This window comes from Ranitomeya imitator, chromosome 5 (assembly GCF_032444005.1).
Source record: "Ranitomeya imitator isolate aRanImi1 chromosome 5, aRanImi1.pri, whole genome shotgun sequence".
NCBI lineage: Eukaryota > Metazoa > Chordata > Amphibia > Anura > Dendrobatidae > Ranitomeya > Ranitomeya imitator.
The window spans coordinates 473210812-473231849 of NC_091286.1; the positions used below are offsets into that span (position 1 = coordinate 473210812).

Genomic DNA, 21038 nt, shown 5'->3' on the forward strand with positions numbered 1-21038 from the left:
TTTTATGTTCAACATTTTTCGGAAATTCTTCCAGAACAGTTGCTCACAGATTGGTAAACCTCTAACCGTCATATCTTCTGAGAGTCTCTGACTCTCTAACATGCTCTTTTTATACACATTCATGTGAAAATTAATTCTCCAGATATTTTTTATTATTATTAGAACCATCTACGGTACTTTTCCAGGTCTTGTTAACCTTGTCACAAGTTTGAGACATGTTGCTTCCATCTTTCACCTTCTGATCTGTGTTCTATGGTCTGTTGTGAATAAATTATGGCTATAACATTTTTTTTTCATCATTTCATGCTTGTGTTTCTTTATATTTTGCATTGTTTCAATTTTTTTTTTAATTGGGGTTGTAACACTTAATACTTAATTCTATAAATCTTCACACAATTCTACCAACCTGCTGTGATCCATCTCCATTTACTACATGTGGCATCATGGCTACCTCCCCATTCAGCAAGGGTGGCAGTTCCAGTGGGATTTGGTCGGTCATCATCATTGTGACGTACATTCATGGAGAATTTTCTCTCAGCTGCCTTCCTGAAAAGGGAAAAAAAAGGTGGTTTTTAGGCAGAAGATCAGTTGACCACTCCAGGCCAATGCAAGTAAACGAAGTCCTGGTGAGACTGAACAATTGTTTTTAAGGTTACAATGGAGCCTTAACCATTCAGGTGTTTCTACAGTGGTAAACCAGTTATTATACTGGTTAGATGACTGTAGATCTTGCCGACAACTACCCAGCCAAGCTCTTCAATTCAAGGTTGCTTTGAGGACAAATATGGTAAAAGAACAGTTTATTAACATTTCAGACTATCAACTTCACACGAGTAATTTTCTTTGATTACTGAAGTGCTAATGTATAAAGACGTGCAACGCAACCAAGCTCCTGACCTTAACCCCTTCATGACCGGGGGATTTTTCGTTTTTCCGTGTTCGTTTTTCGCTCCCCTCCTTCCCAGAGCCATAACTTTTTTATTTTTCCGTCAATTTGGCCATGTGAGGGCTTATTTTTTGCGGGACGAGTTGTACTTTTGAACGACATCATTGGTTTTAGCATGTCGTGTACTAGAAAACGGGAAAAAAATTCCAAGTGCGGTGAAATTGCAAAAAAAGTGCAATCCCACATTGGTTTTTTGTTTGGCTTTTTTGCTAGGTTCACTAAATGCTAAAAATGACCTGCCATTATGATTCTCCAGGTCATTACGAGTTCATAGACACCAAACATGACTAGGTTATTTTTTGTCTAAGTGGTGAAAAAAAATTCCAAACTTTGCTAAAAAAAAAAAAAAAAAAAATTGCGCCATTTTCCGATACTCGTAGCGTCTCCATTTTTCGTGATCTGGGGTCGGTTGAGGGCTTATTTTTTGCGTGCCGAGATGATGTTTTTAATGATAGCATTTCGGTGCAGATACGTTCTTTTGATCGCCCGTTATTGCATTTTAATGCAATGTCGCGGCGACCAAAAAAACGTAATTCTGGCGTTTCGAGTTTTTTTCCCGCTATGCTGTTTAGCGATCAGGTTAATACTTTTTTTTATTTGATAGATCGGGCAATTCTGAGCGCGGCGATACCAAATATGCGTAGATTTGATATTTTTTTTATTGATTTATTTTGATTGGGGTGATTTAAACTTTTATGTTTTTTTTATTTTTTTCACATTTTTTTAAACTTTTTTTTTTAACTTTTGCCATGCTTCAATAGCCTCCATGGGAGGCTAGAAGCAGGCACAGCACGATCGGCTCTGCTACATAGCAGCGATCTGCTGATCGCTGCTATGTAGCAGAATTGCACGTGTGCTGTGAGCGCCGACCACAGGGTGGCGCTCACAGCGACGGGCAATCAGTAACCATAGAGGTCTCAAGGACCTCTATGGCTACAATGGAGACGCATCGCCGACCCCCGGACATGTGACGGGGGTCGGCGATGACGTCATTTCCGGCCGCCCGGCCGGAAGCGGTAGTTAAATGCCGCTGTCTGCGTTTGACAGCGGCATTTAACTAGTTAATAGGTGCGGGCAGATCGCGATTCTGCCCGCGCCTATTACGGGCACATGTCAGCTGTTCAAAACAGCTGACATGTCCCGGCTTTGGTGCGGGCTCACCGCGGAGCCCTGCATCAAAGCAGGGGAGCCGGCATCGGACGGTATAGTACGTCCGATGCCGGTAAGGGGTTAAGGTACATACCTATGGAGTTTATATTTAACAGCCGCTCGATTATATAATAGTGATAAATAAGGACAGTTCTTAAAAGAAAGATGAATAAAGGTTTATGAAAACTCAAGGTTCTGCCAGGCATATTGGTATGAAAGACAAGGCTGAGCCATGGCAAGCAAGGTAGCAACGTCTGCTCTTGTGGAAAATATTCCGAGACATGACCCAAACTGAGAAGAATGTACACAGCTGCTTGATCAGGCAACAAACAGTCTGGAAATTGTCGCTTTGTCTCTAGTGAAGAGCGAAATCACATGTGTTACGTTACCCTAAGAATGAGACAGATTAATTACTGGTTTAAAAATTGCAAAATTAATCTCAGAAGTGGTGGTCAATGTTAGTATTTACGGAACGACTTAAAATTAAATGCACTGCACCCATGTGCTTTCCCAAAACATTGACTCAATTGTCTAAGTAACTTGCACATAGTCATATAAGCAGTGGCTTTATGTCGACACTGCTGCACACACAGGGAGTCAGTGATATTCGCAGAAGCTATCCTTCATTACTAGGACAGGTCTGGTGTTCGTATCATATATCCAACTAGATGTATTGCGATATCTTCTCCGTTTGACAGAAACCTTCCGTTCCACTTGAGTCTTTTCTCTGCCTACTATTTATGAAGTCCATGCCTGCCTGTTGACCTCTTCCAATTTTATACATGAATCCCCATCTTCACTTGTGCCGCCACAAGAATGGACAGGCAGTTGTCCTCAGGTGGAATCCATACACTCAATCTACAAAAATACGTTGTGCTGCAGTGAAAATCCCAGCATATTTTACTATTCCCAAGTATTGGTGTACAAATTTGGATTCTGTCTACAATCAGACTAATGTATCAAATTTATTTATTTTACTCGCTTATATAAAAGATATTAATTCCACAGTGATCATCTGACATTATCACTGTCCCCTTTGCGGCTCCCTACCAGTATATTTTTGGAGTGTAGGAGAAAACTAGAGAAGTCAGGGGAAATCCACTCAAACATGAGGAGAACATGCAAACTCCTTGCAGATGTTGTCAGAGGTGGGATTTAAAGCCAAGACCCCAGGGCAGTAAAGCAATAGAGGAGGAGTCCAACCTATTAAGTTTGAGTTCACACCCGTGTTGTTACAATTCCTTTGCTAGTGAAATTGATCCATTACATGGGGGTCTCGTTTTCAGTTATGATGACTTTTGATGGGAAAGATACCTCTGCATTCTGGATTAGTCTTTCCAAAAATATGAGAAAAAAGTCCATATACACATTAGATGATTGACCGGAGTTTGGCTGACTTTACTGTGTATTTGGAACCCAAGGTGGATTTATAGACTTTTTTCAAAATGTTTATATGCTTTGTCACTTACCTTAACTGATTAATGGCTTCCTTCCAATAATGCTGTAAATGTACATTATGATGTGAGCATAATGCACTTGTATAGCAGATATGGTCAAAAAATCAATTGGGACATAATGTCACATTGAGGGGAGCCCCTTGCACTTAATTCTTCAATATTAGATAATGGACTGACTGATCTGCATGCAAAACCACATCTCCCTGCAGTTGCAGGGTCTTCCTCAGAAGTAACAGCTGAATGACCGGAGATTTGAGGGTGGACTGGAAACAACCAGATGATCACCGGGAAAGCTTCAGTCTGAAAAGTGATTTTCTTTAAGAGACAAATAATAATCTTTAATAATAATCTTTATTTTTATATAGCGCTAACATATTCCGCAGCGCTTTACAGTTTTGCACACATTATCATCACTGTCCCCGATTGGGCTCACAATCTAGAATTCCTATCAGTATGTCTTTGGTATGTGGGAGGAAACCGGAGTGCCCGGAGGAAACCCACGCAAACACGGAGAGAACATACAAACTCTTTGCAGATGTTGACAAATCCAACAAATTGGGGATTGAAGATGAATCTAAAGCTTTTCAATTAGGTTTACTTTTCCTTGTTTTTTATTATTTTTGTTTTGGGTCAGAAGAATATTTTGCAAATACTCTTCCAGATATCCAATAATAGAAGACTAATCATCAGACATCTTCTGCCATTAACAGATTGGAGCTCCATGACGATAAACACACTCGACTTCATTAATTTATGCACGATGAAATTAGAGGAATTAGTTAAGCATACAACTTGGAGGTTACACAACAATTAGAGCAAACATGGCCTTCATTGAGACGTAGCAGATTTTATAAATGTGTTCTGGATATTAAAAACACTTGCTGACTCACCAGAGGTAAAAGGCCAAGATATAAATTCTGAATGCTGAGCATTGGGGTACTGTGAGCCCTCGCAGGCAGAGTCCTTTCTCCTACTGTACCAGTCGTTACTTGTATTGTTTAAGATTATTGTACTGGTTTTTACTATGTATACCCCTCCTCACATGTAAAGCGCCATGGAATAAATGGTGCTATAATAATAATAATTACCGTAATAATAAATTGGGGTACTGAACGTGCTGCAAGAAAACAAAGACCCTTAGGCTATGTGCACACGTTGCGGATTTGGCCCTGCGGATCCGCAGCAGTTTTCCATGCGGTGTACAGTACCACTGTAAACCTACGGATAATCTAATCCACTGTGCACATGCTGTGGAAAATTCCACGCACAAACGCAGCGGTTTATTTTCACCCATTCCACTATAGGAATCCGGAGGTGTAAAAACGCAGGCAAAATCCGCACAAAATCCGCAGAAAACCCGCAGGGAATCCGCAGGTAAAAAGCAGGTCATTTTACCCGTGGATTCCGTAGAATCTGCGCAGAAATATCCGCAATGGAATCCGCAACGTGTGCACATACCCTTAATCTTTAAATATTTTAAAGGGTGGTAATCTGTAAGGTAATAATAAGCGACAATGGATTAGTGATTAATCCACCATGTCTTTCACCCAATAAATTATATCAGTGTCCAAGCATAGCCAGACCTGTGACCAGTTCAGACCAGACTCTGCGAAATACGGATGTGTGACACTGACCTATCGTGTGTGTGTGTGTGTGTGTGTGTGTGTGTGTGTGTGTGTGTGTGTGTGTGTGTGTGTGTGTGTGTGTGTGGTGGAGAGGTCAATGATGGGGTGGGAGAAAGCAATAACGGAGGTGGTGGAAAGGGCAATGATGGGGGTGGTGGGGAGAAAGCAATTGTAGAGGGGGTGGAGAGGACAATGATGGGGGTGGTGGGGGAGAAAGCAATGATGGAGGTGGTGGAGAGAACGATGGGGTGGAGGCGGTAATGATGGAGGTGGTGTAAAGGAAATAAAGAAATGATGGGGTGGTGGGTGAGAAGGCAATGATGGAGGTATACTCATTTATAGCACCGTCCCTTAGTATATAGTGTACTCACTTATTATTTACCGCGCCGTCCTTAGTTACAGTTTCTTCTTATAAAAGGAACGGTGCTGTACATAACAAGCGAGGGCACTGTGTAATAAGGGATGGCAATATACATAACAAAGGAGACTATGTAATATACATACATGTATGTGTGCGTGTGGAATATGAATGAATATATTTCTCTGACGCCATAAAAAGAGGGAGGCCAACACACATTTCTTGCACTGGGGCCCCAAGCGGTCAGTGTCTGCCCCTGATTAGAAGACATCTTGAATTACATGGTACAAAGAAGCCCAGTGAAAATGACTGCCAGACAGTAGAGGACATTTCTCATCATGATGTCTACTCTTGTATTTTTCAGTTCAGCAGTACAGTTTACCGTGTTATTATAGGTCAATGTTTGTTAGAGAAAAGTCTACTATCTGTCTCACAAACAAAACGGTGTCTGTGGCATTCAGCTGCCATGGCTTCTTCTTTCATTATGTGTGTATGAAAGTAACTTGCCCATGACACACAATGGAAGGAGCATAATTTAGAAGTGAGAAATAAAATGCAAAACAAATATCAATCTGTTCAGCTTTTTTTCATTTATGATGTGGTGCCTTCTGGTCAGACACCATGTTCACCATGAAAGGTTTCAACAAAAAGTTAAAACCAAAATAACTTGGCATTGCCTGGTGGGCATAAGTTAATGGCCAACATACTAATTTCATTACATGGATTCAAGAAGAGTAAATGTGCCGATATTATACCGTGCAATGCTTTCCAGTCTCCTAATCCAATTGACCTACAATTTAATACCGTCTCAGTCTGACAAAGATGATCACTTCCAGTTAACAACTGAGACCTAAGAGACCACATCCTGACCATCAGGATGTGGGTGGTCAGGCTCCAGCGCCGAATAAATGTAGCACTTAATCACAGAAAGCAGTATAGCAAATAAACCCACACCTTCACATTGATTCAACACTGCTTACATGGAACCAGTAAGCTCAAGATTTTCTGCACCAGAAACCAAGGCAACAACTGCATTAAATCGTGCAGTTTTGTTGCACAAAAGCTGAAGATTTTCTGCATATTTCATTATCCATTACTAAAGGTGAAACCTGTGGAAAAACATGCACAAAATTAATTCCTCAAACATGCAGTTCATGTCAATTTCTCTGATGATTTTTGCTCTGATTTTTGGTTGAGATTTGTTAAAATCTCATTTACTTTGCCCGTATTCTATAATTTGCAGCTGATTTTCTGCACGTAAATCTGCATGGAAAATTCACAACTTATTCGCTGCTCCCAAGTCTCTAAAATGTATGCCCACTATCCAACTAAATCATGAATAGATATCTATTTAAACACACGTTAAGGCAGCTCTTCTCAATAGAAATAAAATAAAATGCAAATTTAGCAATATTTATAATTTTGTCATGGCTGTTGACCTCAGATTGTGAGGCCAACGGCATCACCTTCACCCTAACGCCAAGGCCAACGGCATCACCTTCGCCGCCTACTGGCGAGGCCAACAGCACCACCTTCATGCCCTACTGGCGAGGCCAATGGCATCACCTTCTCCCCCTACCGGCGAGGCCAACGGCATCACCTTCGCCCCCTACCGCCGAGGCCAACGGCATCACCTTCGCCCCCTACCGGCGAGGCCAACGGCTTCACCTTCGCCCCCTACCGGCGAGGCCAATGGCTTCACCTTCGCCCCCTACGGCCTCACCTTGGCCCTTCCGGCGAGGCCAATGATATCGCCTAGCCTTGACTGCAAGGCTAGCAGCATCATATTCGCTTTAACGGCGAGGCAAACGGCATCACCTTCGCCAACACAGGAAGGCAAAAGGCATCATCTTCGCCTTACCAGCAGGGCCAGCGTCATCACATTCGCCTTACCGTTGAGGCCAACTGCATCACCTTCATCAATTTGCCTAGGCAGAAAAAGTTTGAGAAGCCCTGCTGGAGCCTGGCGACCAAATCTAGAGAAGTCTTTTCCATTAAAGAACTTGGACCCTCGGGTCCCCAATTACATTGATCCATTGTTTTTCATAATTCATTTCTACGTTTGAAGTAAATATGAGATACCAAGCTTAAACCACTGTGGCTAATAAAATGCTACAATTTTACTCCAGAATAAGTTACATATTTATTAGATAAAGGAAAAGCAAAACAATAAGTAAAATTCACATATTTGCCAAAACCTTAACTTAATCAAGAAAATTTAGATTGAATCAGTTGTTAAACTTTCTACAGTTACAATAAGCACAAAGTGCAGCAGTGCATAAAAATGCACTATAACATACTTCTAAACTAAGTGCTTCTTCTAAATTAGTGAGAGCGTATACCAAGCTTGGGAATAGTTAAATCCCGCTGTCTCTCTATGTTTGGGTATACTTTCCTCACATGTGGACTTTCACAGTCATACATCTGTTCACAGCGGAAGTAACATTGGCATGAAAATATTTCTAAGCATGCAGCAAATCAATTGACCATTGTAAGCACATAATTCATTGCTATCTGATACAACTGCAGTGTGGTTCACATTTGCATGATTTAAAGTTAGAAAAACAAGAACATGCAAATGGAAGAAAAGCTTAAAAATTGGAGTCATTTTCTCCATGTGTTATTTGTATTGTCATTGTTTATATTTCTGTATTCACAGAATATTAAATGCAGAAGCCTGTGGAGTTGGGGGGGGGATTATTAAATATGTGCATATTCCATTGTTTGCATTGATTCACAGTGGAATAGAATACAACTATTGTATCTAACAAATGGAATCACCAAAATAAGGTCTTAAAAGGTCTATTAGCAGACCGGTATAATTATTGCATTTTTTTCTGTGTACATAGCGTGGTAAAGGGACCATTATCTTAGAGAATATTATCATCATCTCCCGGCAAGGTATCCACCAACAACGCACAGACCTGCAGTGAAGCAGCTGCTCAGGATTAAGCATACAAGTAAAATTACGCTTTATCAATTAGTAACTCAAGCAAAGTTACATACTGTATTTGCTTGATACTAGGCAGCCGATTTCCTGAAGCCCCAGTCTGCCCTGCAATATGCTCGAAGCTAAATTACTCACTCTAGGAAGAACAGAGACCTCCATTTTTTGCTTTCTAGTTTTATTCCCAATCTCAATTAGACTTATAATAGTGGCTATGGAGCTGTCAAATAACTCTCTTAGGAGCAGTCCCCACTTCTGAAATGGATAAAATTGCAAAGTGTTGATAAAAACAAGTAACTCTGAAATTTACCTCAAAGTAAAAGTACTCTCCTTTCTAAAGAATGTAGGAATTTATCATTCTAAAAGTTTACCGCTTGTGGTCTAGGTTATTGGCTACCTCTGCAATCTATCAGTGGTGTCTGGTTTCCTGGGCCAGGAGCATGGACTTGCAAGGCCTTTGGTGAAGAACTTCCAAGCACTGTTCTGATGCTGGCTGAATAACTGGAATCGGACAGCTTCAGTGCCCCGGCTTTGCCTTGATGCTACAATGGCAAAGAGGCCTGTAGCGTGAACGTTTGCCACAGTTTGTATCAGTGATGTGCCCCTGAAGATAGAATAACAGAATAATCTGTTATAGACTTCTCAGAAAACCTGCCCCCAGGTGGCGGTTGCATAAATAAAAAAAATAAATTGTGCCTCACAATATATCCATTACGTTCGTCAGCGCTAATGCTACGTCAACAGGCAATCATAGAGCTCAGCAGCACATGCCGTCTACATGGGCAGAGCCTCGGAGCTCACCGATTGACTGAAGCTCTGATGTCAGACAATAACAAACAACAAGAACAGCAACAAAGAGTAGCACTGGACCAGTATAGCGTGCTTTATTCAATTTGTTTTTTTCATGTTTCGCACAAACTGCACCTGGGGGCAGGGTTTTCTGAAAACATAAAAACCCCTTCAAGAAATAGATGGTAACATAAGTACAATAATCTTAAACAAAAGGAGTCACAGACTGGTACAGGAGGAGATAGGATCTTGCCCATAAAGGCTCACAGTCTACAGGGGATGGGTGAGGAAACATTAGGTGAGGGATAGGTAGTCATGCAGCGGTTCAGTGGAACGATGGTTACTGTAGGTTGTAGGCTTGTCGGAAGAGGAAGGTCTTCAGGTTACATTTTGAAGGTTTCCACGGTAGGCGAGAGTGATAAGTTGTGGTACAGAGTTCCAGAGTAAGGGGGATGCAGTGCTGGGAGACTAGGTCACGGATGTATGGAGGAGACAAGTTATCAGTTCCTTTATATGTCATGGTTAGGGTATTTAACTAGAGTCTCTGAATGGGGAGCCTGTGAAGGAGTTGACACAGAGGAGAGGCCAGGGAATAAGAGGGGGGGCAGGTGGATTAGTCAGGTAGCAGAGTTTAGGAGGTGTGCAAGAGGTTAATAGGGGAGGTAACAAAGCAGAAGATTGCAGTAGTCGAGGCAGGAGATTATGAGGGCCATGCACTATTGTATTTGCAGATTCTTGGCTAAGGAATGTGCATATCAGGGAAATATTTGTAAGATGGAGTCGGCATAAAGTGGAAAGGGCTTGAATGCGTGACTTGAAGGAGATATCAGAGTCAAGGATTACCCCAAGCTTACGGGACTGGGGATAGTGAGCAGCCATTGACTTTGATGGATAGGTCTGTTGGGGGGCGGCATTGAGTGAGATGGGGGGGAAAGATAACGAATTCGGATTTGTCCATGTTAAGCTTTACAAATCTAGCAAAGAACAAATATGAAGTAGCAGCCAGACATTATGTGATTCTGATTAGTAAGGAGGTTATGTCGGGTCCAGAGAGTTAGATCTGTGTGTCATCAGCATAGAGATGACACAGAAAGCCATGAGATGCTCTGAACTGTCCCAGGCTGAAGGTATAAATAGATAAGCGCATGGGGTCTTAGAACTGAAACTTGGGGGACACTGACATATAGTATCATGGGTTTACCGTGACAGAAAGCAGCCAGAAGACTGCAGCGTCCGATTTCTCCTACTTCTGCACCGATTAAAAGCACTTCACCTTCATATTAAATGGTGCAGGTTTCTTTTAGCAGTGCAGGGGTTAATCTACTTAGTTTAGAGCTCTTGGAAGCTTTCTTGCATTAAGTCTCTCACCAGTTCACTAACAGCCACTCCCATCTCCTATATATGCTGGGCTCAGGCCAGCACTCATTGGCAGAGGTAGCTTAATTGCTGGATGGTTTAGGAGATGATGATTTGTTATTGTTGCTTGAGAAGGTGTTTGGTGGATTTATCAGAGACTGTTGCGAGTGGTTGTATGTTAATCACCTCCTTCACCTACTTTGTTTTTACACAATCTTCCCTGGTATTTTCCTCTGCTTCTGCGAGTATATTTGTATGATTGGTATTTTCCTTTATCCCTGTTTGTATTACCTTGTTAGTCTGGTTGATGTATTGCCAATGCCATGCACTACTACTCCCCTCTTCCCTGGGTGGGGGAAGGGTACAAACTGAGGGCGAATTCAGGAGCTAAGGCTAGGTATGTGGCCCCGGCATCTTTACCATCAGAAGTAATCCAGGGAACAGGGCGAGCTAGGTAATCCATAGCGTTAGGGACAGGGAAGGAGCCTCTGGTCCTGGGATGCCCAACAACCGAGTTACAACAGATAGAGGGCAAGATGAGGAGGTGGTGCGGGAGTTGGAGACGCTGTTCGGTATGAAGAGATCAAAGATAGGGCCAAGTCTGTGATGCCAAGAGATGAGAGAATCTGTAATAAGGGGGAATGGTCCTTTGCGTCAAACGCAGAGGAAAGGTCCAGGAGGAGGAGGACAGAGAAGTGTTGCTTGGATTTGGAAGTTAGTAGGTCTTGTTGGTAGCTTTAATCAAGACTGTTTCAGTGAAATGATATGGTCGGAAGCCAGATTGTAAGCAATCAATGAGGGAGCATGGAGTTCCTTTATTTTATACTAAACATGCTATTTTATGCTGGAGTCATAAAAATATTTATTTTTATTTTTTTACTCATGAACCCTACACAGACATTTTCTACTGTAAAAGGTTGCCCCCAGCTATCATCCATCCACTGGATAAGTGATTAGCATGTTGAATGATTGGAGTCTGAACGCTGAGACACACATTGATCGGAAGAACAGGAAACTTTTATCCCCATTAGAATGGAGTGTGTATAATCAAATCCTCCTCCTTATACTCCCTGTGGAGCTGCTGAGTTGTAAGTTTGGCTTTGTCTGCCAGACCCATTGGGAATGAATGGATCAGTGGTTGGAAGTCTGACGTGTTTCGCCATATAGTAATGGGGATGAAGTTTTCTTTTGGGTATTAAAAATACACAATCTGCCGATAGGCGTAGATCTCACCTATGAGACACCCACTGATCAGCAAGTTATCGCTTAGCCTGTAGATAGTAATCACAGTTGCAGGTAGTTCAGTTTTCAAAGAACACTTATTTCGACATGACCAATTAAGCCATAATAACGTGACTAAGGGAGGACTCCTGGCTCAAGCATAGGCAGACTTGGGCTGATTATACATTATTGGCCAACATACTTGAAGGAATCTTACTTTTCATGTGCAGTGAGAACAGCTTCCATATGCTGCAACTCTTTTTAACCCCTTAGTGACGGAGACAAATTTTTTAAATCTGACCAGTGTCACTTTATGTGGTAATAACTCTGCAATGCTTCAACAAATCCCAGTGATTTTGAGAATGTTTTTTCGTGACACATTATACTTTATGCGCAAACATCAAGACCACACAATCATGATCTGAGGGCACCAATAGGGACAAAGAGGAAGCCCCCACACTCTGTTAAAAATTTATAATGATGTAGTCACTATTGACAGCAGCATCTAAGGGGTTAAACCGATATGTACGGTGCCAACACTGATCGTGGCTGATACAGCAAGTTGTCAGCTATAGTGTACAGCCGACAGCTGCTGGATTGTCACTTGTATGGGGAGGACATTCTCTTAAGGTACCTTCACACTGAACAACATTACAACGATAACGATAGCGATCCGTGACGTTGCAGCGTCCTGGATAGCGATATCGTTGTGTTTGACACGCAGCAGCGATCAGGATCCTGTTGTGACATCGCTGGTCGGAGCTAGAAGGCCAGAACTTTATTTTGTCGCTGGATCACCCGCTGACATTGCTGAATCGGCGTGTGTGACGCCGATCCAGCGATGTGTTCACTGGTAACCAGGGTAAATATCGGGTTACTAAGCGCAGGGCCACACTTAGTAACCCGATGTTTACCCTGGTTACCATTGTAAATGTAAAAAAAAAAAAACACATACATTCCGGTGCCTGTCACGTCCCCAGCGTTCACTTCCCTGCACTCCTCATACATCCTGTGTCAGCGCTGGCCGGCCGTAAAGCAGAGCACAGCGGTGACGTTACCGCTCTGCTTTACGGCCGGCGCTTACACAGGATGCAGGAGGAGTGCAGGGAAGCGGATGGCGGGGACGTGACAGGCACCGGAATGTAATTATGTGTTTTGGTTTTTTTTTACATTTACAATGGTAACCAGGTAACCCGATGTTTACCCTGATTACCCGGGGACTTCGGCATTGTTGGTCGCTGGAGAGCTGTCTGTGTGACAGCTCTCCAGCGACCACACAAGGACTTTCCAACGATCACGGCCAGGTCGTATCGCTGGTCGTGATCGTTGGAAAGTTGCTGAGTGTGACGGTACCTTTATATCTCAGGTCAGTTAAAAGACGTATTGGCTGTCATCAAGGGGTTAAACAAATATTCAACTACAGTATAACATGTGAAGAAGCATTAACCTGTAATATGCAACACGGAGTGTATTCTATAGAACTGATTTGGATTAATTAATAAATTAGTTTAAACTGAGGGGACTTAAGTTTAGTCTTACTGAACAGGTTCACACACCTGGAATCTCTGCCTGATTGAAGTGGAGCAATACCACATTGGACATGCTGGAACAGGCAGTGACAATCAGCTAGTCTCAGGTTGAACTAATAATAAAAGCCTGAAAGCACAATTCATTTTTATACCTAGGTATGGTTTTTATAGCGGAGTAGGAGAAGGGCTGCTACGTACAGTAGGTGTACCCATAAGGTACATCTGGAACACATGCATACATTCATTAAGGAGCTGGGAAAAAAGTACCATTACATAATAATCCACCGAATTGGTTTCCTAGTTATATAGTTTTGGAATCAGGCGCTGCCCTGACTTGTTTTACAAGGGTTTCCTAATACAGGGGGGAGAATCTGACAAATAATGCAGCAATACTGTAAAAAAGTGTACCAATGCTTGAATAAATAGAAATAAGAATAGAGACACCTGCATTGTATCTGTAAAATTGGACAAATGAGCTGTCATTAATTTTCTCAGAAAAAGATCAAACTAAAAAGTGGCTAAATAGCACTTACAATTTGATAGAATAGTACTAGTGGGTTGTACGATATTAAAAAGGTGCTCCAGAAAAACCGAAAAGAAAACCCGTCCCAAGCAATTACTAGTGTTTGACGAAATTGTAAACTACAATCTATGTCTGAAATTAAAATCCATTAGGATGTCTGGTACATTACCAATACCACAGAAACGCCCACTCCTAATATATCATACTGTAAGTCGTTAGGATCAGGGCTTGCTTCTACTCCGTAATTAATTTATTGCTTTTTGCTCCTCTTCTTGCCAGAGCCGTAAGTTTTTTATTTTTTCATCAATATGGCCATATGAGGGCTTGGTTTGTTTGCTGGATGAGTTGTACTTGCACTACACCATTCGTTTTATCATATAATGAACTGGAGAACAGTACAAAAAAAACATTTGAAGTGCAGTGAAATTGGACCTGCCATTATGATTCTCCAGGTCAATTCGAGTTTGCAGATACCAAGCATGCATATGTTCTTATTGGCGAAAAAATCTAAAAAGTTAAAAAAAAAAATTAAAATGGCACCATTTTAAGAGACCCATCATACAGTTTCCATTTTTTGGGGATCTGGGGCTGGGTGAGGGCTTTTTGTTTTAACCGCGCCAAGCTGACGTTTTTATCGATACCATTTTGGGGTAGATATGATGTTATTGCAATGCTGCAGTGATACATATATATATAGATATATATAGATATATATATCTATATATATATATATTTTGACGTTTAAGTTTTTTCCGACTATGCAGTTTCCAAACTGGATAAATTATTTTTATATCTTGATAGATCAGGCATTTCAGAAGTCAGCGATATGAAATGTGTACTCTTGATTTTCTTTTCATATTTACAAACATTGTTATTCTACTTTTTACCGGCTTCAATAGTCTCCTTAGGAGATTTGAAGCGGAGATCATCCGATTGTTTGTGCTACACATAGCAAAGCTTCAAGGCTGTTCTATGTAGAAAAAATTATCGTCTGCTATCAACACCGGCCACAAGCCGGCATCCATACCATAACAAGGACAAGCACGGTGTTCTTGTGCAGACCTCTGTTGTCATGCCAACCCATCGGTAAGCTATATTGTAGATTGTAAGCTCTCACGATCAGGGTCGTTTTATTTTGCTCTAATTATTGTATTATTGTCAACGTTGTTACTTATGACTGTTGTGTTTGAATCTGTTAAACTGTAAAGCGCTGTGGAATATGTTGGCGCTAAATTAATAAAGATTATTATTATTATTAGCGCCAATGGGCTGGTTTATGACACGCTTCTGGTAAGTGAGTTAAATGTCGCTGTCAGATTGACAGCAGCATTTAACTAGTTAACAGCCACGGGTGGATCGCAATTCCACATACCGCTGTTAGTAGTACATGACAACTGATCAAATCAGCTGTCATGTGCCAGAGAACATGCGGGCTCAACATCGGAGCCCGCATCAAAAGGGGATACACAACTTATGACATATATATGTCATAGGTTGTGAAGGGGTTAGAGAAAGTGACTTTTGTTCTAATCTCCTCTATAGCAAAGCCTGTTAGGACTGGATTAAATCCGAGCACTGCAGGTCTTTTGATAGAACGGGCTAGCTTTGAGTAAGAACCAGTGCCTTTGTTCACCTTGTGCAGTCTGCTGCATGAAGCAGAGTCGAGTGTCCTGCTGGTGAGTGACCATCCAAAATGTGAGCTCCAGGTGGGAGAGAGACATGCCCGAGTCTTTCTCTGAACAGAGACTGCACGAATCAGCTAGGAAGGCTGAGCAATCAGTGTGTTGGAGATGCAGAGAACAGGGTGGATGCTGCAGCCTGTGAGTGTGAACTGTGTTAGGCTAGGTTCACACTAGCGTTGCGCCGCCCTGCGTCGGCGACGCAACGCGCGACGCACGTAAAAACGCGCGTTTTGCGACGCGTGCGTCGTTTTTGACGAAAATCGGACGCACAGAAAATGCTACAATGTAGCGTTTTCTTGCGTCCGACGCTAGCGTCGGAAACGACGCACGTGGCGAAAAACGCCACCAAAACGACGCACGCGTCCCCTATGTTAAACATAGGGGCGCGTCGCCGCTGCGTCGCCGCTGCGTCGCCGGCGCAACAGCGACGCACATTGGCGGAACGCCAATGTGAACGTAGCCTTAAACACTTCTGTTTGGCGTTGATCTCAGGCTGAAAGGACTGGTGGGGATCGTCCCTCTTTTGTGTATAAAGTTTGCTCTGGGAAAAAGCACTGTAGTCTGTTTCGGTGAGCCTAAACTGATATATGTGCCTGCTGAATTAAAGGGACTCTGTCACCTGAATTTGGCGGGACTGGTTTTGGGTCATATGGGCGGAGCTTTCGGGTGTTTGATTCACCCTTTCCTTACCTGCTGGCTGCATGCTGGCTGCAATATTGGATTGAAGTTCATTCTCTGTCCTCCATAGTACACGCCTGCGCAAAGCAATCTTGCCTTGCGCAGGCGTGTACTACGGAGGACAGAGAATGAACTTCAATCCAATATTGCAGCCAGCATGCAGCCAGCAGGTAAGGAAAGGGTGAATCAAACACCCGAAAACTCCGCCCATATGACCCAAAACCAGTCCCGCCAAATTCAGGTGACAGAGTCCCTTTAACTGTTTATTTGCGGTTATACTGTTGCACCAAGAAGAGGCTGTTTTTGTTTTTTAATCTTTTGGAGTTTTATGAAAGAAATAAAACTGCACCAAACCACATTGCCTGTGTGAACTCTACCTAACGCATACCTGAAAGTGTGAATCCCTACAATGGTAATATGCTTAATGATAAGACACCTTCACAAAATTTACAGATGTTTAGTGAAGTATTTCTTAACCCCTTTACGACATGCTCCGTACATGTACAGCGCGTGTCTCTCTCTTTAATGTGGGCTCCGATGCCGAGCCCACATCTTTCCCTGCACATGTCCGCTGTTTTTATACACCGTACATTTGTGTTTTTGATTGTGTTTTATAGCACTTTTTGTTCGGCAGTATGATGATAAAGTATTGTTTTTTGCCTCATTTTTTTATTTTAGGGGTTAACTACTGGAACAGTTTTATAGAGCAGGTCGTTATATTTCGTATTGCTGCATCTGTATGTACTTTTATTATTTTTTTATTTACATAAATTTATTTATTGGAAAAATATTTTTTTTTTTCTTTTTTTGGGAATTTTTTAGGAATATTTTTATACTTCAAATAAATCTATATTTTTTTTACTTATTTACATTGTCCCAGGATGGGGCATTAATGCATAGCATCTGCACTGCAGAACATCACTTCAGCATCTGACAGGCAGGGAAGGAGGCGTCTCAGGCCCTGCACTGACACGCCACCTTCCATGAAGGACTTAGTAGCCATCTTGCAGCCGGGAGACAACGCAATCGCATCAGTTGGTCTTGATGGAAGCGCACAGGGAACTCATTCCCTGCGCAATTCTCTTCTATCTCGCTGTCACTACTGACAGCGGCATCAAAGGGGTTAAATGCACGCGGTCGGTGCTAGCACCGATCGTGGGCGTTGCTGCTGGGCGTCAGCTCTCACACTGAACAAACACCTGCACCCGACCACCGCGGCGCTCAGCGTGAGGCTGCGAAATCAGTGCTCCGTACCTGTACTGCTGTTTGCGGGAAAGTAGCTCCCGCAGAGCAGCACATGTACAGCGCATGTCGGGAAGGGGTTAAAAAAAAAATTCCATATTAAAAAAAAAAAAAAATTCCATATTAAATTTGCATAGAAAGTAAACCTGAAAAAAAATAGCTAATTAGTCTTTAACTTTTAATATTACTTTACAATAGATAAGGAAAACTTGTTCTCTAAAAGTTGTAAATTCTAGAGAAATCAAGGTGTAGAATAATAATAATTAACTAACATATAAGGCTGGGGTTATACGGCAACTTTGACCAAGATACATGTCGCACAGGGCAAGTTCACTAGATGTCACCACTTTATAGCACAGCAATACAAGTCAATAAATTCACATTGCAACCTCATGGGTACTGCGACAGCAAACGCCCAACATGGTTGAACTTTTTTGCAACGTGCAGCAGTCACTGGAAATGCAGTGATGTTTCAGCCATTGGCTGGGGGCATTTAACTATGTGGGCGAGAGACCCCTTTAAGAGCAGGGGAATGCGCACACCACAAGGAGACAGGGAGCACGCTGGGAACCATGCAGCGCAGCCGGGGAGGGGAGTATGCCGGCGTCCCTGCATGGGAGAGGCAAGGGAACCACGCAGCGGTGCCGACAATAGCGTTACATAAAGGCAGACTGCTTGGCTACTTGATGTTTATACACCAGTGTTTTTGGGGTTCAACAACTTTCTGAAGGTAAAAAGCAATCACACCAAATAATGGTTTGATTTAGAATTCGCTTTTGTTCCTTCACTTTCCAATTTGTTTATTGATAGCTATATTATATTTTCAGATTCTGTCACTCTTAATTTGCAGCCCTTTTTTTGCACCGAAAACGTTTGCCATGTACTATATAATATATACAATATGTGTCAGCTTTCTTCTACATTCACTCTCCAGTTCTGCTCCTCTCCTTTATTTCCTCTTTTGGGCTCCACCCAATGGACAGTTTCCAGAGCCCACAAGGTCGCCCACTTCTATGACCTTGTGTTTAGTAGCAGAAGTGAACTACGTGACCGACACACAAGCTTGTGTTCACTTAATATTTGGTTTTAATATCATTCCAATTTTTTCACTCCTAAATTACTGTATTTGCCACTTGACGCAAACTTTCATGACCAAGGCAGGCATTGCAACTTTCATTTAACATATGCGTGTCAGTAACGTAATACAACACAAGAACACTGGCGAGTATACGGCAGGACTACGTTGGCTTAATAATTACAGCTTTTGCTCTTCTAAGTTCTCATTTAAATAGATTCTGACAGGAAAACCTGTAAATAACAGCACATTGCAGATGAATGTCATTTCAAACAGCAAGTACAGTCATGGCCAAAAGTATTGACACCCCTGCAATTCTGTCAGATAATACTCCGTTTCTTCCTGAAAATGATTGCAAACACAAATTATTTGGTATTATTATCTTCATTAAATTTGTCTTAAATGAAAAAACACAAAAAGAGAATGAAGCAAAAAGCAAAACATTGATCATTTCACACAAAACTCTAAAAATGGTCCAGACAAAAGTATTGGCACCCTCAGCCTAATACTTGGTTGCACAACCTTTAGCCAAAATAACTGCAACCAACCGCTTCTGGTAACCATCAATGAGTTTCTTACAATGCTCTGCTGGAATTTTAGACCATTCTTCTTTGGCAAACTGCTCCAGGTCCCTGATATTTGAAGGGTGTCTTCTCCAAACTGCCATTTTTGATCTATCCACAGGTGTTCTATGGGATTCAGGTCTAGACTCATTGCTGGCCACCTTAGAAGTCTCCAGTGCTTTCTCTCAAACCATTTCCTAGTGCTTTTTGAAATGTGTTTTGGGTCATTGTCCTGCTGGAAGACCCATGACCTCTGAGGGAGACCCAGCTTTCTCACACTGGACCCTACATTATGCTGCAAAATTTGTTGGTAGTCTTCAGACTTCATAATTCCATGCACACGGTCAAGCAGTCCAGTGCCAGAGGCAGCAAATCAACCCCAAAACATCAGGGAACCTCCGCCATGTTTGACTGTAGGGACCGTGTTCTTTTCTTTGAATGCCTCTTTTTTTCTCCTGTAAACTCTATGTTGATGCCTTTGCCCAAAAAGCTCTACTTTTGTCTCATCTGACCAGAGAACATTCTTGCAAAACGTTTTAGGCTTTTTCAGGTAGGTTTTGGCAAACTCCAGCCTAGCTTTGTTATGTCTCGGGGTAAGAAGTGGGGTCTTCCTGGGTCTCCTACCATACAGTCCCTTTTCATTCAGACGCAGACGGATAGTACGTGTTGACACTGTTGTACCCTCGGACTGCAGGGCAGCTTGAACTTCTTTGGATGTTAGTCGAGGCTCTTTATCAAACATCTGCACAATCTTGCGTTGAAATCTATTGTCAATTTTTCTTTTCCGTCCACATCTAGGGAGGTTAGCCAAAGTGCCATGTTCTTTAAACTTCTTGATGGCACTGTGCACGGTAGACACAGGAACTTTCAGGTCTTTGGAGATGGACTTGTAGCCTTGAGATTGCTCATGCTTCCTCACAATTTGGTTTCTCAAGTCCTCAGACAGTTATTTGGTCTTCTTTCTTTTCTCCATGCTCAATGTGGTACACACAAGGACACAGGACAGAGGTTGAGTCAACTTTAATCCATGTCAACTGGCTGCAAGTGTGATTTAGTTATTGCCAACACCTGTTAGGTGCCACAGGTAAGTTACAGGTGCTGTTAATTACACAAATTAGAGAAGCATCACATGATTTTTCGAACAGTGCCAATACTTTTATCCACCCCCTTTTTATGTTTGGTGTGGAATTATATCCAATTTAGCTTTAGGACAATTCTTTTTGTGTTTTTTCATTTAAGACAAATTAAATGAAGATAATAATACCAAACAATTTGTGTTTGCAATCATTTTCAGGAAGAAAATGAGTATTATCTGACAGAATTGCAGGGGTGTCAATACTTTGGCCATGACTGTAGATGTGGGAAAGAGACTCATTTAGCTGAGTAGATTACTAAACAGTTTTATTATTTAACAGCCACCCATTCATTAAAAGAGTAGTAAGGTAATTAACTCGTTATCACCGATCTACAGGATAAGTAATTACTTGATGGGCAGGGGTCCAACCAACTAGGAGAGGTACACACTTTTTTTTCCTGAGAATGTCAAAAACGAAAAGTTTGAGTTTCCCAACACAGACAAATTTTAAGTTTTTTTTTTTAACTTTTGGGAGAATTTTTTGATTGTGAATTTTAACTTTTTTTCAAGATTTTAACTTGACAGTGCCTTAGTTTGTTGCTGATTAAAATAGAAGCAGATTCAAAAGATATGGCATTCACCTTTTTCCCCCACCATGCCCATATTTTACATCCGCCACATCATAGAATCTTAATTATTTCATCCATCTCCCAGCTAAAGCTATTAAGATGTTCATCAGTCCTATGATTCACTATAAGGGCACAGTCAGACGGCCATATAAAACAGACAGAGATCAGAGTGCAATGATCAGACTGACTCTCCC

The 21038-nt window shown here is 41.9% G+C and overlaps 1 protein-coding gene across 1 annotated transcript in view; it reads right to left on the reverse strand.

Moving 5' to 3' along the window:
* FNDC3B (fibronectin type III domain containing 3B) overlaps positions 1–21038 on the reverse strand; it is a 598527-nt gene that overhangs the window by 484092 nt on the left and 93397 nt on the right. The window contains exon 2 of the mRNA XM_069727312.1: positions 407–546. Coding sequence (XP_069583413.1) covers positions 407–517 — 111 coding nt within the window. The 5' untranslated portion in view covers positions 518–546. The remainder of the gene's footprint in view (positions 1–406; positions 547–21038) is intronic.